General features: G+C 50.2%; 1 protein-coding gene across 2 annotated transcripts in view; it reads right to left on the bottom strand.

The window, feature by feature from the left end:
• large1 (LARGE xylosyl- and glucuronyltransferase 1) overlaps positions 1 to 27,965 on the bottom strand; it is a 678,219-nt gene that overhangs the window by 45,451 nt on the left and 604,803 nt on the right. For both annotated transcript variants that reach the window (XM_072484258.1, XM_072484259.1), the window contains exon 10: positions 3,454 to 3,609. In XM_072484258.1, the coding sequence (XP_072340359.1) occupies positions 3,454 to 3,609 (156 nt within the window). The remainder of the gene's footprint in view (positions 1 to 3,453; positions 3,610 to 27,965) is intronic.

Genomic DNA, 27,965 nt, shown 5'->3' with positions numbered 1-27,965 from the left:
CTGATTCTAAGTTCAGCTTTATGTGGGCTGGGAGTTAAAATGGCGCTGCTCTTCTCAACCCAGTTCTGTCGTTGTGGACTTTTCGGACCTCCCCTCGCCTTGAATCGGCCGTGTTGGGTGGCCCTACCAGGAGTAAGGAATACTGCTCGGCATCGCTCAGGGGATCATTGGAAACCTCTCCATCACGTAAAGGTGGTAATCACCTTTGCTGATAGGATGCTGCTTTTCTTATTAAGGATGACAATTACCTTTCGACAATGCTGGAAAGAACATTTTCAACAACGTCTCAACCGTGATTACACAGTTACAGCTGATACTCTCCAGGCTATCTCCCCATACCCAATGGTACAATCCATGCAACAATCAATCAAAGTTAGTGCATTTTGTTCACATCAAAATGTGATGCATTCATCCTATGGATTTGGGAGGAGGAAGAACTCGCCCTTCCCCCTGCCCCGCCCAGTACCCCCTGTGGTGATGTGCATCAATGTAAATGCATGTAGGCTAGCTAGACACTAGAGGGAGCACCAGAAACATCACACACACACACTCAGCCAATAAATCAGTTAGATACGAGACGACCAATGGACATTCACGATACACAAGGAGGTGACACGACCACAGGGGGGCATTACACCAACCCATATATAAAGGACACCACACACATGATATCTGCCACTTTCCAGTGGAGACAGTCAGTGAGTACAGACACAGGGTTGATTCAATATTACACCCACCACGTGGATTGCAGCAACTGGTTAGTCAGTCTGGGTAGCTATAGTAGGATTAGCAGTAGTGTCGAACCCGAGTAATAGAAGTGTAAATAGTTTAATAAACGTGTTGAAGTTATCTCCACGTCTGAACCTTCCTTTGTCAAGTGCACCACAAGGAAGCCGCTTATGTTACACCTACAACACAACAAATCACCCCTGACTACAGGAATACGGCAATTGTTCCTAACTTCATGAAGGGAGATGCATCATATTGTTGAAACTATGGAGACGTTTACAGATTGTGAACAGCAGGGAAAGTCCTGACACACCCTGTCTCCTGAATCAGCTACTTCCTGTGGCTATGTGGCATTTTCTGTTTTTATTTCAGAGTCCAGCATCCTCAGTAATTTGCTTTCAACCAGGAATTCATCATTGCATTCATCAACCTGACCAAAGGATTTAACTCAGCAAATCGCAAGGCTCTGTGGCTTGCGTTCCGAAGATGTGGATGTCGAAAAAACTTCATCACAATCCTGCAATTGCTACATGATGATGTGACTGGGACTATCTGGAGTGGGAGACTTGAAACAGACACCTGGACCAGGGTCAAGCTCGGTGTGTGATAGCCCCCCCATACTATTTATTATCTACCCGACAATAGCTAGTCACCTCATCAAGGATCTGTCATCAATATTAAATACCATCTACATGGAAAACTCTTTCACCTCAATTGCCTCTGTGGAAAAAGTAAACTGACCAGCAGAGGTAGACATGATTTACGGTTTGCGGATGATTGTAGCGTTGTTTCCCACTCTGCACCAGATTTGCAAACTAATCTCGATGAGACCCGACCAGTGCCTGAATGTTGCCAAAACAACATTCTTATATCAACCCATATCTGGCCAGCAAAATATTTCGCCTCCCACATATGTTGAAGGGGAGACTCAGAAATATGTTGAACATTTCCCATATCTTAGCACTCACTCTCAAAAGGCCAGCATTGATGGTGGATCAGCCATGCCAGTTCAGCCTTCTACAAACATGGGCTGAGACTGTTGGACAACAAAGTCCTCCATAAGTCAACAAAAGTCCGAGTACTGCAGAGAGACTGGGACTCTGAATCAGTGACAAATAAGAGTGCGAGGGACACTCACTCAGCTGTGTAATGGGAACATGGAGCTCACTGGCTGAACAGGTTGGTAGAGGAGGGAACCTTCACAACACTAAGAAGCATTTAGATGAGCACGTAAAATGCCGTAGCATACAAGGCTACGGATCAAGTGCTGGAAAATGGGATTGCAGTAGGTAGGTGCTTGAGGGCCGGCCTGGACACGATGGGTCGAGGGGCCTCATTCTGTGCTGAAAACTCTAAAATAATAAAATATTCGGCCAGCATATAAAAAAGGAATGGAAAAGTTGGGATGGGAATACAGTCATTAAGAGATGGACAGGATTTTTAAAAATCACAGGGAATATGAGGTACTTTAAATTATTTTGCTTTATTCAGTATTTACCAGGGAGACACCTGGGCATGGCCTCAGAAAATGAGATTAGAAATGATATAACTACATTTATAATTAAAAGAGGAGACATATTAAAGGTAATCAAACTGAAAGAGGATAAAACCACTGGTTTTCTGTATTTTAAAAAAATTGAGGGAATAAAGAGTAGACACAATGACTCATATTTATTAATTCATTAGACAAACGGGACAGTGCCAGAGAACAGGCAGATAGCCAAGATTGTACCCAGCTTAAAGGAGGGTATCAGAACTTGTCCAGTGAACTGTAGACCTGGAAACGTAACGGAGAAGGAAAGGAAGAAGAAAATGGGAAAAATATCTAGACATTAAAATTATAATCATAGAAAATAGGAGCAGGAATAGGACGTTTTCTCTGCGTGTCTGTGTGGGCTTCCTCCGGGTGCTCCAGTTTCCTTCCACAGTCCGGAGATATGCAGGTTAGGTGAATTGGCCATGATAAATGTGCGAGGTTGCGGGGGCTGGGCCTAGGTAGGGTGCTCTTTCAGAGGGTCAGTGTAGACTCGATGGGCTGAATGGCCTCCTTCTGCACTGTAGGGATTCAATGAATTCTATGAAGGTCAAATTATGGGAATAAAGTTTTGATAACAGTGGTCCCAACTGTTGTGTAGTGACCTAATCCCCACCTTCTGCCACCGTGAATAGTTACTCTTTACTCTTACGCCCTGCTTTCTGAGTCACAGCCAGCTAGCTAGCAATCCATTCCAATCCATGTTTTTCAACTCTTCATGCCCTGACCATATTCATCACTCTATTAAGGCACAAATGCCTTTTGAAAAATCCATATATATAGCATCTACTAAATGATCCTTATATACACTCTCTGTTATTTCAAACAACTACAACTTGCAGAATAGTTGGAATAGTTGGCAAATATGTGCCCTGGCTAAAATCTATCCCTCAATCAACATCATTAAAACTGGTGATCCTTGCGTAGGCTCATTGCTGTGAGCACATTGTCTGCCATGTTTCCCATATTATAATCCTCATCTGAAAGGCAGCTCTTTCTGACAGTGCAGCAGGTTGAACTAGATACTCAAATTTCTGGAGTTGGACTTGAACGTTTCGACTCAAGAGGTGAGAGCGCTACGCATCGACACCTCGGAATAAATCATTCCCAGTGAGCCCAAAGACTCCCAGTCAAACAGCACCGATCGATGTTGGGTAGCTTCAATTTCTCAAGACTTCCTCCACACTCACATTTTGACTGTTCTTGTCCACCTCGCTGGGACAGCCAAACAGCTCCCGACGCAGGAGATTCCCATCGTACTCCAGAAACGTCAGATAAAGGTTTCGAAAGAACTCAACGTGCTTGTTCTTCACCCGCAGTTTCTTGGGAGAATTCCAGTGGATCACCTGCAAAGGCAACAAAGCACCATCAAAGTCATATCCACAAGCTAGCCCAGGAGGACAGTCAGTACATATCTCACAGTCTCACTATACTGAGGAACTGGCTCACTAACGCTTTGCCTGGCCTTCATTGTAATTAATTACTGTCTGCTGCTAAGCTTCCATTCCCATTCTAATTTATTCTTCCTTGTTAATTCAGTATTGCATCTTTTAAACAGTCGCTTGGTAGCACGGAACTTGAATATCGTTGAAAAAACATGTTGCTGAGATTTTTCAATCTTGCATTCAATAGACTGGCACGGTGGCACAGTGGTTAGCACTGCTGCCACACAGTGGCAGAGATCCGGGTTCAATTCCGACTTGGGTAACCGTCTTTGTGGAGTTTGCACATTCTCCCCGTGTCTGCGTGGGTTTCCACCGGGTGCTCCGGTTTCATCCCACAGTCCAAAGCTGTGTGGGTTAGGTGGATTGGGCATTAGAAATTTGCCCCTTAAGTGTCCAGGGGTGTACAGGTTAGGTGGGGCTACAGGGCGGATGAATAGTCCTGGGTAGGGTGCTCTTTCAGAGGGTCGGTACAGACTCGATGGGCTGAATGCCCTCCTTCTGCACTGTAGAGATTCTATGTTTCTAAGAATGTCAAATTTCAAACCATCACATCAATTTATGCTGCAGGGGAAATAGGTGATGATTGGTTGGCAATGGACTCTGCTTGGCTGAGTTGTGGTTATGGAAAAAGAAACAGGAAGAAGCTCCAGAGTAATTCAAAAAAAGTGCAAGGCTTGAACATATTCCTTTTCTTTTTGGGGAACTGGTCCCTGCTTGTGAATATATGTTCAAAGCAAGAAAAAAAGAGTCACATTATGAGCTCAACAGCTCATCTTAAATTGGTCGGTTAGTGTAGCTATTGGCACACTCAGGATTGTTCAGCAAGTGCTCCCCAATCATGCAATAGTATCCATCAGCAGATTCTTTCTTTTGGGTTCAGCAACTGTGAGCTTTTTCAGTGCAGCCTCCATGACCCGGGAAACATGGGGCGCGATTCTCCACGCCCACGCCGAAGTGGCCGCGCCGTCGTGAACGCCGTCAAGGTTCGCGACGGCGCGGAACGGCCCCGGTCCCGACCGATTCAGGCCCTGACAATGGGCCAGGATCGGGGCCGCGCCAGGCCTTGTCGCCCGTGTAAAAGCGGCGCCGCATAGATGACGCGGCCGGTGCCGCATAACGGGCGTCATCCGCGCATGCGTGGTTGCCGTCCTCTCGAAGTCTGCCCCGCAAGATCCGACCCCATCTTCTTGCGGGGCGGACTTAGAGAGGACGGCAACCACGCATGCGCGGATGACGCCCGTTGTGCGGCGCCGGCCGCGTCATCTATGCGGCGCCGCAAGAAGATGGGGGACGGATCTTGCGGGGCCACGGAAGGAAGGAGGTCCTCCTTCAGAGAGGACGGCCCGACGATCGGTGGGCACCGATCGCGGGCCACCCCACATTCCAGGTGAAGCCCGGTGCAGGATCCCCCCTCGCCCCCCCACAGGCCGCCCCCCCAGCGTTCACGCACCGCCCACGACTGCAGCGACCAGGTGTGGACGGCGCCGGGGCAAACCCGCCGATTTGGCCTGGCCGCTCAGCCCATCCGGGCCTCAGAATAGCGGGGGTGCCGGAGAATCGCCATTTTCGGTGTCTCCAGCCTGCGGGCCGCGAAACTCAACCGGGCCGTTCCCGCCGCTTGGGAGAATCGCGGGAGGGCGTCGGACCGGCGTCCCCGGAAATGTTGGCGGCCCAGGCGATTCCCCCAACCGGCGTGGGAGTGGAGAATCGCGCCCATGCTGTTTGATATGCTGAAACGTATGGCTCACACACCTGGCATTGCATTGACACACAAGTGCATACAAGACATTCCTCAATTGTCTGGCAGGCAGACTAGCTTTCTGGACAAATCAGCTAATGAGTGTTTACTCTGCACTTCAGGTTATGCTCATTGTTACGACAACCTGAGCTAGTGCACGGTTAATTCCAGCCCCACTTCATCCAGTCACAACACAATTGAATTAATCAATAATTCTCAGAAAAATATCCAAAGTCTTTGGTCCTTGGCTGCCCAATAATTACAGTCACCAGGTTTGTAAATGTAAACACATTTATTGCTTATTGATAACAAGAATGATAATGAAATATTGCAGCAAATGCAACTGGCTAACTATTATCTAATTCCTTGATTTAACTCGCCCCACCCTATCTACATACAGACACAAGACAGACAAACACAGAGGGAGAAGAGGGGTGAACGTCATAAGAAAAAGAAAAAATAGTCTTTGTTTTAGATGGTTGTTTCTAGCATCTTTCTCCACTTCAAACTTTGCTTTCAGTTCATGGTTTCACCGTAGATTTATTCAGGTCTCTGTAGGTTCAGGAATACATCAACTCACAGCCTTTCGGGGGGGGGGAGAGAGAGAGAGAGAGAGAGAGAGCAAACTCTGCTTTCCTTAGGTCTCTGGAAATAATCCCACTCAGGCAGGATCCAATCACCACCCGTTACCGGGCAGAATACAACTTTTTGATCAATTCATTGACCATCAGCCACAGCCAATCAATCGAATCGAGTACCCCCCTATCTCTCAGTTGCTGAAAAGTCTGGGTCTTGCAGTCCAAACCTAGCAGAATGTTCTCTGTTGTCACTTTTGAATTCCTTATTTCTCTTTGCTGCTTGATTTACAGACACATCTCCATTCAGCACCCTTGGATCAAAATAATAACAGCAAAAATAAAGAAAGGGAAAATAAGGGAATCATCAGGAAGGGCCCTTACATCATTACCATGGCTTCAGCTGGGGAGGAGGGTGCTGGGTGAGGTCACAATGAGCCTCGCTCAGCCGGTCGGGGAGTGGGAGACGGAGCATTCTAGAGTGATGCCAGGAAGGACTTCTTCATACAACGGGTCGTGGGAATCTGGAACTCTCTCCCTCAAAACGACATTGACGTTGGAAATGTCAAAATTGAGAATGCTATGTTTTTGTTTAGCAGCGCATTGTGGAACCAAAGTGGGTAAAAGGAGTTAAGAAACTGATCAGCCGTAAATAGAGGGCCTGAATGGCCGATATCTGCTCTCACTCTCAGGTGAGATGCCAGACTGGAAAACCTCTAGCACCGATTTTGACTACGGCGTAGTATCTCCTCCAATGTCTGGCTGAAGCGAGAATATGCTGTGGGCAGATTTAATTGCGGGTTATAAAATTATGGAAGGCTTAGATAGAGTGGATGGGAAGCACTATTTCCCTCAGTGGGAGGTCAATAACCAGGGAGCATTGATTCAAAGAAATTGGCAGAAGGATTAGAGGGGGGTTGAGGAGAATTTTCTTCACCCAGAGGCCGATGGGAATCTGGAACTTGCCACGTTAAAAGGTGGGAGAGACAAATACAGTCATTATCTTAAAAAAAAATACTTGAATATGCATTTGAAATGCCGGAACCCACAGTGCTGGAGACCAACAGCTTGACTGTGGGATTAGGCTGGATGTCTGTTTATCAGCCAGCATGGACACCAGGGGCGAGATTCTCCACTCCCGCGCCGGTTGGGAGAATCGCCTGGGCCGCCAAAATTCCCCGGGACGCCAGTCTGATGCCCTCCCGCGATTCCCCCAAGCGGCGGGAACGGCCCGGTCGAGTTCCGCCGGCCGCAGGCCGGAGAATCGCCGGAGACACCCAAAATGGCGATTCTCCGGCACCCCCGCTATTCTCAGGCCCGGATGGGCCGAGCAGCCAGGCCAAAACGGCGGGTTCCCCCCGGCGCCGTCCACACCTGGTCACTGCCGTCGTGAACAGTGCGTGAACGCTGGGGGGGGGTGGGGGGCGGCCTGCGGCGGGGGGAGGGGGGATCCTGCACCGGGGGGTACCTCAAATGTGGGCTAGGATCGGGGCCGCGTCATCTACACGTGCCAGGCCTTGTCGCCCGCGTAAAGGTGGCGCCGGATAGATGACGCGGCCGGGGCCGCATAACTGGCATCATCCGCGCATGCGTGGTTGCCGTCCTCTCTAAGTCATTCCCGCAAAACGATGGCGGACGGATCTTGCGGGGACGCGGAAGGAAGGAGATCCTCCTTCAGAGAGGACGGCCCGACGATCGGTGGGCACCGATCGCATATACCTCACATTTGAGGTACCCCCCGGTGCAGGTTCCCCCCTCCCCCCAGCGTTCATGCACTGTTCACGACGGCAGCGACCAGGTGTGGACGGCGCCGGGGGGAACCCGCCGTTTTGGCCTGGCCGGTCGGCCCTTCCGGGCCTGAGAATAGCGGGGGTGCCAGAGAATCGCCATTTTGGGTGTCTCCGGCGATTCTCCGGCCTGCGGAAGTCGACCGGGCCGTTCCCGCCGCTTGGGAGAATCATGGGAGGGCGTCGGACCAGCGTCCCGGGAAATTTTGGCGGCCCAGGCGATTCTCCCAACCGGCGCTGGAGTGGAGAATCTCGCCCATGAAGGCCCATGGTAGAAACTCATGACCCCGAGTAGGCGAGACCGCCAAATTGATGGACAACCGCCATCAACTAAGGCTTTAGGGAGAGTTCAGAAAATATTTACTGGAATGGTTCCCGGAATGAGGGATTTCAGTCTCCTGTAAGAATTGGAAAAGCTGGGGCTGTTCTCTTTGAAGAAATAAAAGCTTTCAGAAGAGATTTGAGCAAAGTGTTCAAAATCATGAGCGGTTCAGAAAGATGGAGAAAAACAGTTCCTACTGGCGGAAGGATCAGGAACCAGCGGACAGCGATTTAAAGTGAATGACAAAATTGACGTCAATATGAAGAGACATTTTTTTTCCAAAGCGAATGGTTAGGATCTGGAATATGCTGCTTGACAGTGTGGTGGAGGCAAATTCACACAGCAAGTGGTTAGGATCTTGATGCACTGTCTGAGAATATGGTGGAGGCAGATTCACACAGCGGATGGTCATGTTCTGGAATATACTGTCTGAGAGTGTGGTGGAGGCAGATTCACACACCGAGTGGTTAGGATCTGGAATATACTGTCTGAGAGTGTGGTGGAGGCAGATTCACACAGTAAGTGGCTAGGATCTGAAATGCACTGTCTGAGAGTGTGGTGGAGGCAGATTCACACAGCGAGGGTCAGGATCTGGAATGCACTGTCTGAGAGTGTGGTGGAGGCAGATTCAATCATGATTTTCAAAAAGGATAAACAGCTGTAGAGGAAACAATTCCAAGGCTACAGGGAAAGAGTGAGGGAGTGGGAGGAGCTGAGCTGTTTTTCCAGAGAGCCAGTACGAACAGAACCATTCTTTAATTCTATAGATTTAAAAAATATATATATGAAGGGCCATGGGGCGACACGGTTTTCTCTCACAGTCCAAAGATGTGCAGGTTAGGTAGAGTGGCCATGCTAATTTGTCCCTTAGAGTTCAAAACGTTAGTTGAGGTTAAGGGGATAGGGAGGGGAGGTAGAGTGGTCTTTCAGAGGGTCAGTGCAGTCTCAATGGGCCGACTGGCCTCCTTCTGCACTGTAAGAATTCTATGATTCATGGAGAAAGGGCAGGGAAGTGGGATTTGAGTAAAACCCCAGTTGAGGAGCAAACACTAGCATCAGTGTGAAGGGCCACATTGTCCCTTCTGCGCTTTTAATCCTGTCCATTTCTTCCTCATAAAGTATATAATTCACAAAGAATAGAAGAATAAAAATTATATTGCAGGGACTAACCGAGCAGTTCACCTTCTATCTGCCAGGAATCATTCTACAGTTCATTACAATAACTGGTTAGGCAAATAATAATGTATACAAAAGAGTGATGGACCATTGGAAAGATAATATTCATCCCACTCACAATGGGTCAGATTCTATTAATCAAATTAAATTAAATTGTTGCGCATGAGGACAAGCAAGGATTTGAATCATGGGAGGCAGTAAGATTCTTCGACCTTCCTTGTCTAAATATAATAGATCTAATCTGTCTCACCAGATTACAGACTTTTAAAATTTCATTCTTGGGCTGGGGACACCATTGGCAAGGCCAGCATTTTTTTACTCTCCAACTCTAATCGCCCTTGAGAAGGCGGCGGTGAGCTGCCTTCTTGAACCGCTGCAGTCCATGTGGTGTTAGAGAGGGAGCTCCAAGATGGGGGGGGGGGCACAGAGGTGCAGTGGTTAGCACTGCTGCCTCACGGCGCCGAGGACCCGGGGTCGGTCCCGGCCCCGAGTCACTGTCTGTGTGGAGTTTGCGCATTCTCCCTGTGTCAGTGTGTCTCTCACGCCCACAACCAAAAGTTGTGCAGGGTAGGTGGATTGGCCACACTGAATTGCCCCTTAATTGGAAACATTTTAGAAAGAGGGAACTCCAGGATTTTGACCCAGTGACAGTGAAGGAACGGCAATGTATTTCCAAGTCAGGATAGTGTGTGACTTGGAGGGGGAATTTGAACGCAATGGTACACCAGTCATATTCTGCCCTTGCCCAAGGTGGGCAGCACAGTGGCACAGCGGTTAGCACTGCTCCTTACAGCTCCAGGGACCCAGATTCAATTCCAGCCTCGGGTGACTGTGTGGAGTTTGCACTTCCTCCTCGTGTCTACGTGGGTTTCCTCCGGGTGCTCCTGTATCCTCCCACAGTCCAAAGATCTGCAGTTTAGGTGGATTGGCCATGCTAAATTATCCCTTAGTGTCCAAAAGGTTAGGTGGAGTTATGGGGATAGGGTGGAGGTGTGAGCTTAAGTAGGATGCTCTTTCCAAGGGCCAGTGCAGCCTCGATGGGCCGAATGGCCTCCTTCTACACTGTAAATTCTATGATTCTTTTGGAGGTGGGGGATGCTTTGATTTGATTTATTGTCACATGTACCGAAGTAAGTGAAAAGTATTTTTCTGCGGCCGAAGAATGTACACAGTACGTACATAATAGACATAAAAATAATGCAGGCCAAGTTAACGCAGAGCATCTTATTGATTTTACAGACTGTTTGATCTCCCCAAGCATTCCAAATTGACTTACACTCCTTTCAGTTTAGTCTCCAGTAGTTGTTGCTCAGAATGCAGTCGCCTCTACATTGGGGATGCCAAATGCAGTCTGGGTCGCTACTTTGTAGATGTCCTCTGCTCAGTCCGTAAGCGTGTCCCTGATGGTCTGGTCACTTCTGTTTCACTTGATCACCTTGCTCCCCGCTTACATTTCTGACTAGGTCGATTACATTGCTCCAGTGAAGCCCAACACAAGCCGGAGGAACAGCAAAAACCTTCCATTTGCGCACTTTAAAATTTTCTGGACTCAACATTGAGTTCAACAACTTTAGGCCATGAATCTATCCTCCATTTTGATTACTTTCTGCCCCCAAAGGCCAGTCTGTAACTTGTTTTCATCATTTTGAAACAATTGACCTTTAGTCTGTTATTAACACCTACTCCAGACCTATGATTTGTTTCTTTTTTTCTGAATAAACAATTTTATTGAGGTATTGTTGGCATATAAAACAGCAACATTATACCGTTGTGTACAGAAAGCAAATAAGACATAATGCAAGCATCGGCTCCCTTCTCGCAAGAACCTGCCTAAGCAACCCCCTACTCTACACTACCCTAACCCCCCCCTCCCCGCTGCTGATGATTAATTCTCCGTGAAGAAGTCAACAAATGGCTGCCACCTCCGGGCGAATCCTGACAGTGATCCGCTCAGGGCGAACTTAATTTTCTCCAGCCCGAGAAAGCTCGCCATGTCCGAAAGCCATACTTCAGACTTCGGGGGCTTTGAGTCCCTCCATGCCAACAGTATTCGTCGCCGGGCTACCAAAGGCCAAGACGTCGGCCTCTTTCTCCTCCTGGACTCCCGGGTCCTCCGAAACCTCAGAAATTGCCACCTCAGGACTCATTGCCACCCTAGTTTTCAATACCCGGGACATGACGTCTGCGAATTCCTGCCGGTACCCCCGTTAGTTTAGGACACGCCCAGAACATGTGTACATGGTTCGCTGGTCCTCCGACACATCTAGCACATTTGTCCACCAGCCCAAAGAATTTGCTCATCTGAGCCACCGTCATATGGGCCCGATGTACGACCTTGAACTGGATCAGACTGAGCCTGACACATGTTGCGGTCATGTTTACTCTACTCAAAGCGTCTGCCCACATGCCGTCCTCTACCTCCCCCTGAGCTCCTCCTCCCACTTAAGCATCAGTTTTTCGGTCTGTACCTCCTCTGCTCCCATTAGTTCTTTATAAATGTCGGAGACTCTCCCCTCTCTCCTCTGGAAACTACCCTGTCCTGGATCCTCCTTGGTGGGAGGCGTGGGAAGGATGGTACCAAACTGCGTACGAAATCCCGCACCTGCAAGTACCTGAAATCATTCCCTCTCACCAGCCCAAACTTCTCCTCCAACATCCTCATGCTCGGGAAGTTCCCTTCCAGGAACAGATCGCCCATCCTCGCAATCCCCGCCCTCTGCCATAATTGGAACCCACCGTCCATATTCTCCGGGGCAAATCGGTTGTTATCGCAGATTGGGGACCAAGCCAATGCTCTCACTTCCCCTATATGCCTCCTCCACTGGCCCCAGATCCGTAGAGCCGCCACCACTATAGGGCTGGTGGAGTATCGTGCCGGCGGGAGCGGCAGAGGCGCCGTAACCAAGGCTGCCAAACTGGTGCCCCTGCACGAAGCAGCCTCCATTCTGTTCCCAAACCAACCCCGTACCCACCATCCATTTCCTTACCATGCCTATGTTAGTTGCCCAGTAGTAGTTGCTAAAGTTCGGCAACGCCAGCCCCCATCCCCTCGGTTCCTCTCGAGCATCGCCTTCCTCACCCGTGGGGACTTTCCCGCCCAAACAAATCCCAGGATAATTTTATCGAGCCTCTTAAAGAAGGATCGCGGGATGAAAATGGGGAGACACTGAAATATGAACAAGAATCTTGGAAGAATCGACATTTTCACCGCCTGCACTCTCCCCGTCAATGACAGCGGGAGCGCATCCCATCTCCGGAACTCGTCCCTCACTTGCTCCACCAACCGGGACAAGTTTAGCTTGTGCAACTTACCCCAGTCTCGTGTTACTTGTATCCCTAAATATCTGAAGCTTTTCCCTCCCAGCCTGAACGGCAGCCCCCTCAGCCTACTCTCCTGACCTCTCGCCTGCACTACCCACATCTCGCTCTTTGCCATGTTCAATTTATATCCTGAGAACCGACCAAATTACCTCAGGGTTTCCATGATTCCGTCCATCCCTGTCATTGGGTCTGACACGTATAACAGCAGGTCCTCTGCGTATAATGAGACTTTATGTTCCACTCCCCCCCGGACCAGCCCTTTCCAGTCCCTTGAAGCACTCAGAGCAGCGGCTCTATAGCCAGCGCAAACAGCAGTGGGGAGAGGGGGCATCCCGGTCTAGTCCCGCGGTGCAGTCTGAAGTAGTCAGATGTCGTCCTGTTTGTCCTCACACTCGCCTCTGGGGCCTGATATAGCAGCCTGACCCAGTCGATGAACCCCACCCCAAACTCAAAACGTCCTAGCACCTCCCATAAATAGTCCCACTCAACCCGGTCGAAAGCCTTTTCGGCATCCATTGCTACCACTACCTCTGCCTCCCTGCCCTCCGGGGGCATCATAATCACATTGAGCAGCCTCCTTAGATTGGCCACCAGTTGCCTGCCCTTTACGAACCCGGTTTGGTCCTCCGCAATCATATCCGGTACACAGTCCTCAATTCTAGATGCCAAGATCTTGGCCAGTAACTTAGCGTCTGCGTTAATCAAAGAGATCGGCCTATCGGACCCACATGCCTCCGGGTCTTTATCCGGTTTCAGTATAAGCGAGTTAGTGGCCTGTGACATTGTCGGGGGAAAGACCCCTCTGTCTCTTGCCTTGTTGAACACCCTAACCAGCACCGGCCCAACTATCTCGGAGAACTTTTTATAAAACTCCACCGGGTATCCGTCCGGCCCCGGGGCTTTACCCGACTGCATGACCTTCAGGCTCCCCATGTACTTCTTCGGTCCTGATCGGGGCAACCAGCCTGTCTACCAGCCCCCTACCTACTCTTGGGAAGGTCAGTCCGTCCAAAAAGCACCTCATCCACTCCGGTCCCGTGGGAGGTTCCGAGGTGTACAGCTTCTTATAGAAGTCCCTAAACACCTTGTTCAGTCCTACCGGGTCCCCCAGCAGGTTTCCCTCCCCGTCGACTACCTTTCCTATTTCCCTAGCCGCTTCTCTCTTTCTTAGTTGTTGTGCAAGCATTCTGCTGGCCTTCTCCCCATGCTCGCATATTGCGCCCTTCGACGTTGCTCCACGGGCTTCCCTGTAGACAACACCCCAAACTCGGCCTGCAGCCTCTGCCGTTTCCTAAGTAACTCTGGCCTTGGGGACTCCACATAGCTCCTGTCCGTCCGTAAAATTTCCTTAACCAGTCGGTCCGTTTCTGCCCTGTCTGTCCTGTCCCTGTGGGCTCGGATTGAAATCAGCTCCCCTCTCACCATTGCCTTCAGCGCCTCCCAGAGCATCGCTGCTGAGACTTCTGCAGCACCATTTACCTGCAGGTAATTATGCATGCATTTCCTCAGCCTCTCACATACTGCCTTGTCCGCCAGCAGCCTAACTTCAAGCCTCCATTGTGGGCGCTGAAAGCTATCTTTGCAAATCTGCAGATCAACCCAGTGCGGAGCATGGTCCAAGATGGTAATTGCCGAATATTCTGCACCCGTCATCCCTGCCAGCAAGTCCCTGCTCATGATAAAGAAATCGATTCGGGAATACACCTTGTGGACGTGAGAATAGAACGAAAACTCCTTCACCGACGGCCGACTATATCTCCATGGGTGAGCTCCCCCCATTTGCTTCATGAACCCTCTCAGTTCCTTTGCCATCGCTGGCACCCTACACGTTTTTGAACACGACCGGTCCAGGCCAGGATCAAGAACTGTGTTAAAGTCCCCACCCATGATCAGTTTGCGTGAGTCCAAGTCAGGGATCTTCCCCAGCAACCCCTTAACAAAATCTATGTCATCCCAATTAGGGGCATATACATTGACCAGGACTACTCCCACCCCCTCGAGCTTACCCCTAACCATAACAAATCTGCCACCCCCATCCGCAACTGTGCCCTCCACCTCGAATTGGACCCGCTTGTTGATCAAGATTGCAACCCCCCTGGTCTTAGTGTCGAGCCCCGAATGGAAGACCTGACTAATCCAGCCCTTCCTTAATCTGACCTGGTCAGCCACTTTCAGATGAGTCTCCTGTAACATGACTACGTCCGCCTTCAAAACCCGTAAATGCGCGAACACACACGCCCTCTTGACTGGCCCGTTTAGTCCTCTAACATTCCAGGTGATCAGCCTGGTCGGGGGGTACCTTGCCAATCAGCCATCTCCTTTCTTTGGCCAGCCCCCAAGCCATGTGTCGCGCTTCCTCTGGCCCGCCTCCTGGCCGCCTCCACCCCTGACCTCCTCACTGTTACCATGCCCAATTTCCAACATCGTCAGCAGACCTACTCCCCCCCCTCCCCACCCCCCCCAGCAACACCACCCTATAACCTAACCCCTGACATAAACTAGCTAAATGAACACCCCCCACCCGGCTTCCGTTGACTAGCCCACCTAGCTACCCTGGTGGCTCCCAACTCCGGCGCCAGCGAGTCTCCCACCTATTGTTCCCTAGCTCCCCTCCCCCTGACCCATTCACACCACTTCCCCAAATCAGCCCTGCTTGAACAAATACTCTAAACAGGACAGAGACAGCCCCAACAATAGTGCAATTTAAGTCATACAAAACAATATAGCAGGCACTGCCAACCATTCCTATCTGAACGCAGGAAGAGATCGCAAAAATTCCCAGAAAAACACCCCCCATATCCAAACCATTCTAATTATTCTCTTTTTCTAACAAAACTCAAACACAAAAGCGAAAAAGAGACATGAGGAGAAAAAAGACAAAAAACACATAAAAACCAAAATTCAAAAGCATGAAAAAACATCTCTACGAAACAAGAGAAAAAGAATTAAAAGTTCCAACACGAGTCCAAGAGTCCTCAGCGCGGGACCAGCCCATGCCTCTTTGAAAAGTCCATCGCCTCCCCGGGTTCCTCGAAATAACGGTGCCGGCCCTCGTGCGTAACCCACAGTCGTGCCGGATAGAACAGCCCAAATTTCACCTGCTTCTTATATAAAATCTCTTTAACTTGCCTGTAGCCTGCCCTCCTTCTGGTGACCTCTGCCCCAGTTGCAGCTCCGCGTGCTCTTGGCCCATTGAAGAACCCGCTCCTTATCCAGGAACCGGGCCACCATCACTCGTGAGGGACCCCCTCGCCGCGGCTGCCTCACCTGCGCTCTATGTGCCCTGTCCACCTCCGGCGGGCGAGGGAACACCTCGTGCCCCAGCAGCTTCTGGAACATATCTGCCACATATGCGGCAGCATCCAGCCCCTCGGCACCCTCCGGGAGGCCAACGATTCTTAAACTCTGCCGGCGAGACCTGTTCTCCACGTCCTCCAGCTTTTCCAGGAGCATTTTTTGTTGGTCTCTCAACCTTCGAATCTCCAGGTCCGCCACCGTTTGAAAGTCCGCCTGCTCCTCCACCGTCTTCTCCAGCTCCAGGATCTTCTCAGCCTGGGCATCCAGCCTTTTCTCCATTCGGTCAAACGATTTCTGGAGCAGTTCCAAATGATCACTTTTCAGTGCTGGGAAGTTCTCCTGCATAACCTGCAACAGGTGCTCCATTGTCGGCTGAGCTGGCGGCACCCGGGGCTGGACATCGGCCATATTGGTTTCCCTCACAGCCTCCCCTTTGCCCTTGCTTGTCCACTTCTTCAGCAGTTTGTGATCCTTCCTACTTCTTAGTTCCATACACCTCTGTATGGATTCTGTGCCTGAGTGCTATTACTTTCCAATCCAGCGCTTAAAAGCGCAAATAAGTCGGGGGGAAAGGTCCAAAAGTCCGACTGGAGCGGGAGCCACCAAGTGTGCGACTTACTCCCTCATAGCCGCCACCGGAACCTCTGATTTGTTTCTTTACTATCACGATTACAACTCCCTTTGTCTTTTGTTCTATGAAATGTTTAATATTTAATGTCCTTGGCATCTAATCTAGCCCTGACCTTCCCTTTGGTTCCACCTGACCCCCCTTTCCCCACTTTTGCAACAGCACAAAGCACACCGCAACCAAGATTCTCCGTTTCGCCGGCTGGTCAATGGGGGCAGCCTCACGCCGTCGGGAAACCCCCGGGCTGCCGGCAAAATGGAGAATCCTGAGGGGGGAGAATTCAGCCCTGTATTTCTACCTTTCTTCAATTATGACGGCAAGATTTTCACTATGATGGAGATACTCTCTGTTGTGGAGAACATGATACTTCCTGGGGGGGTCCGCGATCGGCGCAAGGGCGGAAAATGGGCGTCAAACGCCAGATCAGGTCCGACACCGCACCAGCGATCCTCCGGTCCCCAGAGAATCGCTGCCAATTGCACGCGCGCGATCGACGCAGTGCCGGTCGGGGGGCGATTGAAAGAGGCTCCCGCGGCGATTCACCAAGTGCAGCTGGCCGAGTTCCCGACAGCACGGTTCTCTCATGGTTCCGCCCATCGGGAACTCGGCGTAGCGGCTGCGGACTCAGTCCGCGGCTGCCCTGGTGGGAGGGGCGGGGGGATCATTCACGGGGGGGGGGGGGCTCCATGTTGGCCAGGCTACTGATCAGGGGCCACCGATCTGCGCGAGTGCGCGATCTTGGGGGGGGGGGAGCCTATGTTTTTGGTGCCGGTCCGTGGTTTGGGTCAGCCATGTCGCGCGGGGTGGCCACCGAAGATTGCCGTCGTGCGCATGCGCGGACCCCCTCGGGGCAAGGGCCCGTCTCAGCAGCCGGAGCTGTAAGGACTCCGGGGCCCTGCTAGCCCCCTGCAAATTGGAGAATCACCCTGGACTTTCTCCAGGTAAGTCCAGAGTGATTTGTGCACGTTTTTCTGCGAGCATGGGGGACATAGCCCATTATTGGAGAATCCCACTCCCTGTTTTTACTGTGTCAAGAATGGTGTCATGCCGGGGTTCGCACATGCATGTTTTACAGAGGTAGCTGACCATTTAAATCATCAGCTTCCTTCACTGAAGTGGGACTTTGCTCGGCAAGGAGTATGAAACATGAAACATGCAGATAGATGAGGTTAGGGGAGGTCAGAACTTGGATAGGGAGGAGATAAAGTACCCCTTTCGGTATGGTCCTGGGACACCTTTGGAGGCGATACATCACCTTTTAGAAGAGGTAAGGAACTCTTTAGAAGAGGTAAGGCATCCTTTGTGATTGTTACAAGTCAGCATGATTGTGCTTGAAAGGTGCCTAAACTCATTAGAACTGTCAAAGAGCTGTCAAGCTGCCAGAGAACTGTCAAAACTTATTTGATCTATCAAGACCTATTTGAACTGTCAAAGCCACCAATCAATTTAACTCTGTGGGCTTGAAATCTTAAAAGACTGTCTGGAGTTTTTTTTTAAAATTGGTGCGCGATGTTTTATTCTGTCCACTGACATAAGCCTCACTGTTGACCTTGTAGGATTTCTGCTGCAATGGTTGATTTTACCAGCTAACATTATCACAGTGAGGTGCCTGTTAAGTGTGCAGTTTGGTTAACAGCTCGAAGTGGTCATAGCATAGAAACATGTGTTTTTCTTTAATAGTAATGTAATTAATAGACACATAACTTTATGTTCGCATGGAAATGAAGTTTGTCTGTGATGGATACTGGATGAATTGGCGTGTAATGGGTAAGGACCAAGCATGGTGGAGGGGGTGGTGGTGAATGGGTTGACATAAGTTGGCATAGGGTCTTATAAAGGACCATGGGGGTGGGTAGAAGGGCATGGGGTGGGGGTGGAAATGGATGTTGATGGAGGTGTAGGTCGTCATGGGTGGGGAGTGTGTGAGGGGCTGGCTGGGATGATTTTGTTTAAATTCAATTCAACAAAGTGCCTTGTGTCCTGCCCGCCTCCGTACCCAGCAGCCTCTGCACTTGTTCCCGCCCCCCCCCCTCCGCCGGCAGAAAACTAAAATTACAGGCCGCCATTTTGAAAAGTTGGATTGGCATAGCCGGGAATTCTGGGCCTCTGATTCTCTCTCTCCAGCCGCGTTGAGGTTTTCCGGCATTTTCTGTTTTCATTATTTGGGTGCCCAGGTACAGAAATCACGAACAGAAGCGGCTCGGATATAAAAAGTAATCAAAATGATCAGTAGAACGTTGATGGCTTTTGCAAAGGGGCTAAAATGCAGAGGGCAGCTAAACTGTATAAAATTGTGGTTAAAACCCAGCTGCCCCTGTGTGTTGAGTTCCCGGTACCACACCTCAGGAAGGACCCACTGGCCTTGAGGAGAGTGCAAGTGCACATTCCCCAGAATGATAGCAGGGTTAAAAGCGATATATCATGAGGACAGATTGTACAGACTTGTTACCCCTTGAGTTTTGATGGCTGAGCGCTGATATCATTGATGCATTTAAAATTAAAAAGGGATCAATGGAAAATAAATACGAAAAAATAATTATCCTTGGTGGGCGGAATCCAGAACAACAAGACACGGTCTTAAAATTAGATATAGGCCGCTCAGGAATGAAATCAGAAGCATTTTAGTTACACAACAGTGAGTAGAAATCTGGAACTCTGCCTCAATCGGCTCGAGGGGAACCCATTTTATGAGGGACAATATAACACGGCATATAGAACTGAGGTATAGATCAGCTATAACAGAACAAACTAGAGGGCCTGAATGGCCTACTACCAGTCCTCGTGTACAAAGGAAAGTCGAAGACTTCATACATAGGAATTTACAGTGCAGAAGGAGACCACTCAGCCCATCGAGTCTGCGCCGGCCCCTGGAAACAGCACCCCGCTTAAGCCCACACCTGTAACCCAGTAACCCCACCTTTTTTAGATACTAAGGGCATTTTAGCGTGGCCAATCACCCAACCTGCACATCTTTGGACTGTGGGAGGAAACCGGAGCACCCGGAGGAAACCCACGCATATACAGGGAGAACGTGCAGACTCCGTACAGACAGTGACCCAAGACGGGTATTGAACCTGGGACCCTGGAGCTGTGAAGCAACTGTGCTAACCACTGTGCTACCATGCAGCCCCCCTACCTTACCTTAGTTTTCATATTTTATACAAAATAAATTCCAGTTATTTTCACTGATCGTAAAAAGGGGGCAGGATTCTCCGAAATGGAGGCAGAGTGTTCGCGCTGGCGTGAACGCCGTCGAGGTTCACGACGGCACGAAACGGCCCCTATCCCGACCGATTCAGGGCCCGATAATGGGCTAGGAGCGGCGCTGCGTCATTTACGCGCGCCAGGCCTTGGCGGCGCCGCATACATGACGCGGCCGGCGCCGCATAACTGGTGCCAACCCGCGCATGCGTGGTTGCCATCCTGTCCGAGTCCGCCCTGAAAGAAGATGTCTGACGGATCTTGCGGGGCTGCGGAAAAAAGGAGGTCCTCCTTCAGAGAGGCCGGCCCGACGATCGGTGGGCACCGATCGCGGGCCAGACCCCATTTGAGGCCCCCCCGGTGCAGGATCCCCCCTCGCCCCCCCCCCCCCCAGCATTCCCGCGCTGTTCCCGCCGGCAGCGACCAGGTGTGGACGGCACCGGGGGGGGGGGGGGGGGACCCGCCATTTTGGGCAGGCCGCTCGGCCCATCCGGGCCGGAGAATCGCGGGGGTACCGGTGAATCGTCATTTTGGCTGTCTCGGGCGATTCACTGTACCATGCCGTGCAAAACGCGATTGTGCCGATTTGGCCACATCCGTGAATCGCGTGAGGGCGTCGGACCGGCGTCGCGGGAAAATTTGGCGACCCAGGCGACTCTAGCAACCGGCGCGGGAGCGGAGAATCGCGCCCAGGATGTTTTGTTTCATCTATTTTCCTTCAGCTCACCGGAACACGGCATCGGAATGGAACATACCATCGACATGCTTTCTGATCAGCCAGTCCTGCTACTCATCACTGAAGAGAATTCTGGATGATCACAGAATTGTTACAGTACAGAAGGCCATTCAGCCCATCGAGTCTGCACTAGCTCTCTGGGCCACTGCTTGATTGGAGATAGTCGGCACGGATTTGTGAGGGGTAGGTCTTGCCTTACAAGTGTTATTGAATTCTTTGAGGAGGTGACCAAGCATGTGGATGAAGGTAAAGCAGTGGATGTAGTGTACATGGATTTTAGTAACCATTTGATTAGGTTCCCCATGGTTGGCTTATGCAGAAAGTAAGGAGGCATGGGATGGTGGGAAATTTGGCCAGTTGGGTAACGAACTGGCTAACCGATAGAAGTCAGAGAGTGGTGGTGGATGGCAAATATTCAGCCTGGATCCCAGTTACCAGTGGCGTACCGCAGAGATCAGTTCTGGGTCCTCTGCTGTTTGTGGTTTTCATTAATGACTTGGATGAGGGAGTTGAAGGGTGGTCAGTAAATTTGCAGACGATACGAAGATTGGTGGAGTTGTGGATAGTGAGGAGGACTGTTGTCGGCTGCAAAGAGACATAGATAGGATGCAGAGCTGGGCTGAGAAGTGGCAGATGGAGTTTAAGCCTGAAAAGTGTGAGGTTGTCCATTTTGGAAGGACAAATATGAATGCAGAATACAGGGTTAACGGTAGAGTTCTTGGCAATGTGGAGGAGCAGAGAGATCTTGGGGTCTATGTTCATACATCTTTGAAAGTTGCCACTCAAGTGGATAGAGCTGTGAAGAAAGCCTATGGTAGTGCTAGCGTTCATTAACAGAGGGACTGAATTTAAGAGCCGTGAGGTGACGATGCAGCTGTACAAAACTTTGGTAAGGCCACATTTGGAGTACTGTGTACAGTTTTGGTCGCCTCATTTTAGGAAGGATGTGGAAGCTTTGGAAAAGGTGCAAAGGTGATTTACCAGGATGTTGCCTGAAATGGAGAGTCAGTCTTACGAGGAAAGGTTGAGGGTGCTAGGCCTTTTCTCATTAGAACGGAGAAGGATGAGGGGCGACTTGATAGAGGTTCAAGATGATCAGGGGAATAGATAGAGTAGATAGTCGGAGACTTTTTCCCCGGGTGGAACAAACCATTACAAGGGGGCATAAATTTAAGGTGAATGGTGGAAGATATAGGGGGGATGTCAGAGGTAGGATCTTTACCCAGAGAGTAGTGGGGGCATGGCCTGTGGAAGTAGTTGAGTCGGAAACATTAGAGACCTTCAAGCAGCTATTGGATAGGTACATGGATTACGGTAGAATGATATAGTGTAGATTAATTTGTTCTTAAGGGCAGCACGGTAGCATTGTGGATAGCACAATTGCTTCACAGCTCCAGGATTCCAGGTTCGATTCCGGCTTGGGTCACTGTCTGTGCGGAGTCTGCACATCCTCCCCGTGTGTGCGTGGGTTTCCTCCGGGTGCTCCGGTTTCCTCCCACAGTCCAAAGATGTGCAGGTTAGGTGGATTGGCCATGATAAATTGCCCTTCGTGTCCAAAATTGCCCTTAGTGTTGGGTGGAGGTGTTGACCTTGGGTAGGGTGCTCTTTCCAGACTCAATGGGCCGAATGGCCTCCTTCTGCACTGTAAAGTCTATGATAATCTATGTTTAATCTAGGACAAAGGTTCAGCACAAAATCGTGGGCCGAAGGGCCTGTTCTGTGCTGTATTTTGCTGTGTTCTATGTACTCCCCAACCTTATCCCTGTAACCTTGCACTTCATTTCTTTTCAGGTAGAAATCCAATACAGTTTTGACTACCTCGATCGCACCTGTCTCCACCACCCTCTCAGGAAGTTTGTTCCAGGCTCCAGCCACCCTCTGGGTGAAAATCTTTTTCCTCATATCACTTCTGCTCCTCTTGCCAATGTATTTCAATCTGTGCCCGGCAGCAATGTTAATTTATTGAGTGCCATCAATTGCTGGTGATAATTCTGGGACATCACTGGGCCACAAGACATGGACAGGTGGGTTTGGAACCCCCAGCTCACCGTTGGCACAGGCGAGAAACCCCCCAGCTCACCATTAGTTTAGCCCAGGACACCCCCCACTTACCATTGGCACAGCTCAAGGCACCGCCAGGTCACCATTGGCACAGCCCAAGGCTCCCCCACATCAACGCTACGACCTACACTTCCTCAGGAAACTAAGGGAATTCGGCATGTCCACATTAACCCGTACCAACTTTTACAGATGAGCCATAGAAAGCATCCTATCTGTCTGCATTACAGCTGGTATGGCAACTGCTCGGCCCAAGACCATAAAAAACTACAGAGAGTCGTGAACACAGCCCAGTCCATCACGCGAACCCACCTCCCAGCCATTGACTCTCTCTGTCTACACCTCCCGCTGTCTTGGGAAAGCGGTCAGGATAATCAAAGACCCCACTTGGGTTATTCTCTCTTGATGCAGGAGATATAAAATTCTGAGAACACTCACAGACACAAACACAGCTTCTTCCCCGCTGTTACAAAACTCCTGAATGACCCTCCTATGGACTGAACTGATCTCTTCACACATCTTCTCTACTGAGTAGTACTGCACTCTGTATGCTTCACCCAATAATGATAATAAAAATCTTTATTGTCACAAGTAGGTTTACATTCACACTGCAATGAAGTGACTGTGAAAAGCCCCTAGTCGCCACATTCCGGCACCTGTTTGGGTACGCAGAGGGAGAATTCAGAATGTCCAAATTACCTAACAAGCACGTCTTTCGGGACTTGTGGGAGGAAACCGGAGCACCCGGAGGAAACCCACGCAGACTCTGGGAGAACGTGCAGATTCCGCACAGACAGTAACCAAAGCCGGGAATCAAACCTGGGACCCTGGAGCTGTGAAGCAACAGTGCTACCCACTGTGCTACCATGCTGCCCACAATGCCTGTGACTATGTATTTACATTGTGTGTTTATGTCCTATTGTTTTTGTTTCATGTATGGAATGATCTGTTTGGACTGTACGCAGAATAATACTTTTCACTGTACCTCGGTACACGTGACAACAAAACAAATCCAATCCAATCCCTAGCCCACTATTGGCACAATCCAAGGCACCCTCATATCTCCATTGGCACAGCTTAGGGCATCCAGCTCATCATTGGCACAGACCAGAGCACTAGGAGTGCTGGCCAGAGCACCAGTGGCACACCACAGGGCACTCCGAACGCACAATTGGCACAGCCCATGGCACCCCCAGCTCACCATTGGCACATGCCAGATTCAACCTTTGGCCTCGCAAATCCAATTTTCGCAAAACTGATAACTTTGGATAACATGACCACTGCCCTGGCGCTGAGAAATAACCAAGACAGTAATACTGGTAGACATGATGGGTGAAATTCTCCCCCAATGGCGCGATGTCCGCCGACTGGCGCCCAAAACGGCGCCAATCAGACGGGCATCGCGCCGCCCCAAAGGTGCGGAATGCTCCGCATCTTTGGGGACCGAGCCCCGACATTGAGGGGCTAGGCCGGCGGCGGAGGGATTTCTGCCCCGCCAGCTGGCGGAAACGGCGTTTGTTGCCCCGCCAGCTGGCGCGGAAATGACATCCCCGGGAGGCGCATGCGTGGGAGTGTCAGCGGCCGCTGACAGTTTCCCGCGCATGCGCAGTGGGGAGAGTCTCTTCTGCCTCCACCATGGTGGAGGCCGTTGCGGAGGCGGAAGGGAAAGAGTGCCCCCACGGCACAGGCTCGCCCGCGGGTCGGTGGGCCCCGATCGCGGGCCAGGCCACGGTGGGGGCACCCCCCGGGGTCAGATCGCCCCGCGCCCCCCCCAGGACCCCGGAGCCCGCCCAATCCGCCTTGTCCCGCCGGTAAATACCTACTTTAATTTACGCCGGCGGGACAGGCAATTTCTTGGCGGGACTTCGGCCCATCCGGGCCGGAGAATTGAGCGGGGGGGCCCGCCAACCGGCGCGGCCCGATTCCCGCCCCCGCCCAATCTCCGGTACCGGAGACTTCGGCAACCGGCGGGGGCGGGATTCACGGCGGCCAACGGCCATTCTCCGACCCGCTGGGGGGTCGGAGAATGACGTCCGAGGTCTCATACACCATCTCCTGAATTAGGTGATGGCACTGCCCACAGTGACCTGTCCAAACATATGACAGACTCCAGTCCTGAGTGAAATCTGGCTTCTGATAGGCAAGTTAACGTTGTAGTTTTATCCAGAATATATATTTTTGTTTGCATTTTCTCGTTAAACATTTTAATCAGCTGATTTATTCATTTTACTGGATAGCACATCATGTTTGCCATAATTTTATTTGTCAACACTTTTAATTCTTGGCTGCTGCTGCCGTTTAATTCAGGCAATATAAAGTACAGATGGCAGAATTCCTTTGGTTTACTGAACAAATGGAGTTTGATTTTCACTCCCTTTCACTTGGCGTCAACAGGAAGGTTAACAACCTCAAAATGCAGCTGCCGCCATTTGAAATGGCGCCTTACCTCCAGCTGTCCAAAAGACTGCCTGTTTTAATTGATAGGCCCCTGTTAATATGGAAATCTGGCCTCGAAGGAATGTCCCTTTGTAAAGCAGATCTGGAAAGAAATGCAATGGTTTTTGTGGAAGTTCACTCCAAACAGTTCCATAATGCTCTGCGCTCTAAGAGCTGTTCCCAGGCACATTCACTGAGACCAACATCAACTCGGTGAAAGAAGCTCTTTGATGCACCCAAAACATATCAATCATCTCCAAATTTGCAGAAGGGACAAAATTGGATGGGAGGGTGAGCTGGAAGGAGGATGTAGAGTGGTTTGGGCAAGTTGAGTTAGTGGGCAAATGAATGGCAGATGCAGTTTAATTTGGATAAATGCAACGTTATTCACTTTGGTAGCAAAAACAGATAGGCAGACTATCAACGGAATGGCCATAAATTAGGAAAGGGTGGGGGGCACAGTGGTTAGCACTGTTGCCTCACGTCGCCGAGGAACATGGCTCGATTCTGGCCCCGGATCATTGTCCGTATTGAGTTTACACATTCTCCCCATGTCTGCGTGGGTCTCACCCCTACAATCCAAAGATGTGCAGGGTCGGTGGATTGGCCACACTAAATTGTCCCTTAATTGGAATTTTAAAACAAAATTAATTAATTAATTAAGAGAGGGGAATGTGCAACGAAACCTGGGTATCCTCGTACACAAGTCGCTGAAGGTAAGCAGGCAGCTACACAGGCGGTAAAGAAGGCAAATGTTATGCTGGCCTTTATTGCGAGAGGATTCGAGTACAGGAGCAGGGATGTCTTGCAATTATACAGGGCCTTGATGAGGCCACACCTGGAGTAGAGTGTACAGTTTTGGTCTCCTTATCTGAGGAAGGATGTTCCTGCTGTAGAGCGAATGCGGCAAATATTTACCAGACTGATTCCTGGGATGGCAGGATGGATGTATGAGGATAGATTGAGTTGGTTAGGATTGCATTCGCTGGAGTTCAGAAGGATGAGGGGGGAGCTCATAGAAATGTATAAAAAACTTAACGGGATTAGACAGGGTAAATGGAAGAAGGACGTTCCCGATGGTGGAGGTGTCCAGAATCAGGGTCATAGTCTGAGGATACTGGGTAGACCATTTAGGACAGAGATTTAGAAACATTTCTAATTTCAGTGAATGGTGAGCCTGTGGAATTCGTTACTATAAGAAATAGTTGTATGTTTTCAAGGAGCAGTGACTTATAGTACGAGAGGCAAAGGGGATCAAAGGGCAGGAGGGGGGGGGAGGGGGGAAGGCGGGATTAGGCTATTGAATTGGATGATCATCCATAATAATAATGAATGGTGGAGCAGGCTCGAAGGGCCGACTGATCTCCTGCTCCTGTTTTCTATGAGGAAGAGCAGACAGGGAGATGTTGCTGAAAACAGCGGGACTGGTGGCCTGAAGTGCATATGATTTAATACAAGAAGTATAACAGGTAAGGCAGATGAATTTAGAGCTTGGGTTAGTACTTGAAACAATGATGTTGTTGCCTGGTTGGGGGAAAAACGGGATTGGCTGCTAAAAATTCTGGGATTTAGATGTTTCAGGCAGGATAGAGGGGGATGTAAAACGGGTGGAGGAGTTGCGCTACTGGTCAGGGAGAATATCACAGCTGTACTGCAGGAGGACACGTCAGAGGGCAGCAAGGCTATATGGGTAGAGATCAGGAATAAGAAGGGTGCAGTCACAATGTTTGGGGTTTACTACAGGCCTCACAACAGCCAGCAGGAGATAGAGAGCAGATAGGTAGACAGATTTTGGAAAGGAGTAAAAGCAACAGGGTTGTTGTGATGGGAGACTTTAACCTCCCCAATATTGTCTGGATCTCACTTAGGGGCTTGGACGGGGCAGAGTTTGTAAGGAGCATCCAGGAGGGCTTCTTAAAACAATATGTAGATAGTCCAACTAGGGAAGGGGCTGTACTGGACCTGGTATTGGGGAATGAGCCCTGCCAGGTGGTAGAAGTTTCAGTAGGGAAGCATTTCGGGAACAGTGACCACAGTTCAGTAAGTTTTAAAGTGCTGGTGGATAAGGATAAGAATGGTCCTGGCGTGAATGTGCTAAATTGGGGGAAGGCTAATTGTAACAATATTAGGCGGGAACTGAAGAACCTAGATTGGGGGAGGATGTTTGAGGGTAAATCATCTGACATGTGGGAGGCTTTCAAATGTCAGTTGAAAGGAATTCAGGACCGGCATGTTACTGTGAGGAAGAAGGATAAATATGGCACATTTCGGCAACTTTGGGTAATGAGAGATATTGTAGGCCTTGTCAAAAAGAAAAAGGAGGCATTTGTCAGGGCTAGAAGGCTGGGAACAGATGAAGCCAGTGTGGAATATAAGGAAAGTAGGAAGGAACTTAAACAAGGAGTCAGGAGGGCTAAAAGGGATCATGAAAAGTCATTGGCAAATAAGGTTAAGGAAAATCTCAAGGCTTTTCACACGTACATAAAAAGCAAGAGGGTAGCCAGGGAAAGGTTGGCCCACTAAAGGACAGGGGATGGAATTTATGTGTGGAGCCAGAGGAAATGGGTGAGGTACTAAATGAATAATTTGCATCAGTATTCACCAAAGAGAAGGAATTGGTGGATGTTGAGTCTGGAGAAGGGTGACTTCCCGGTGCGGCTATGCCGAGGTAGGTCGCATGTTCGGCAGCTCCAGCTGGGAACGGACATTTGGGCTCTACAGAGGGGCCTCAACGGCAATTGTTCGACGGCTTCCAGTGTGGGAATGTGACAGCAAGGTCCCCCCGACATTATATGGATTTCACCAGGAGTGGAGCGGTTAAAAAAGTGATCTAGGGGCAGCGAAAAGTGCGAGGGAGGAAAAGCAAGATGGCGGCGGGTGGAGACCAAGCAGCGTGGGCACAGTGGTCGCAGGAGCAGCAGGAGTTTCTTAAACGCTGCTTTGAGGAGCTGAAGACAGAAATGGTGGCGCCAATGAAGGCGG

Source organism: Scyliorhinus torazame, chromosome 19 (assembly GCF_047496885.1).
Source record: "Scyliorhinus torazame isolate Kashiwa2021f chromosome 19, sScyTor2.1, whole genome shotgun sequence".
Lineage (NCBI taxonomy): Eukaryota > Metazoa > Chordata > Chondrichthyes > Carcharhiniformes > Scyliorhinidae > Scyliorhinus > Scyliorhinus torazame.
The sequence above is the reverse complement of the archived record's forward strand: the minus strand, read 5'-3'. Positions and strand labels throughout refer to the sequence as shown.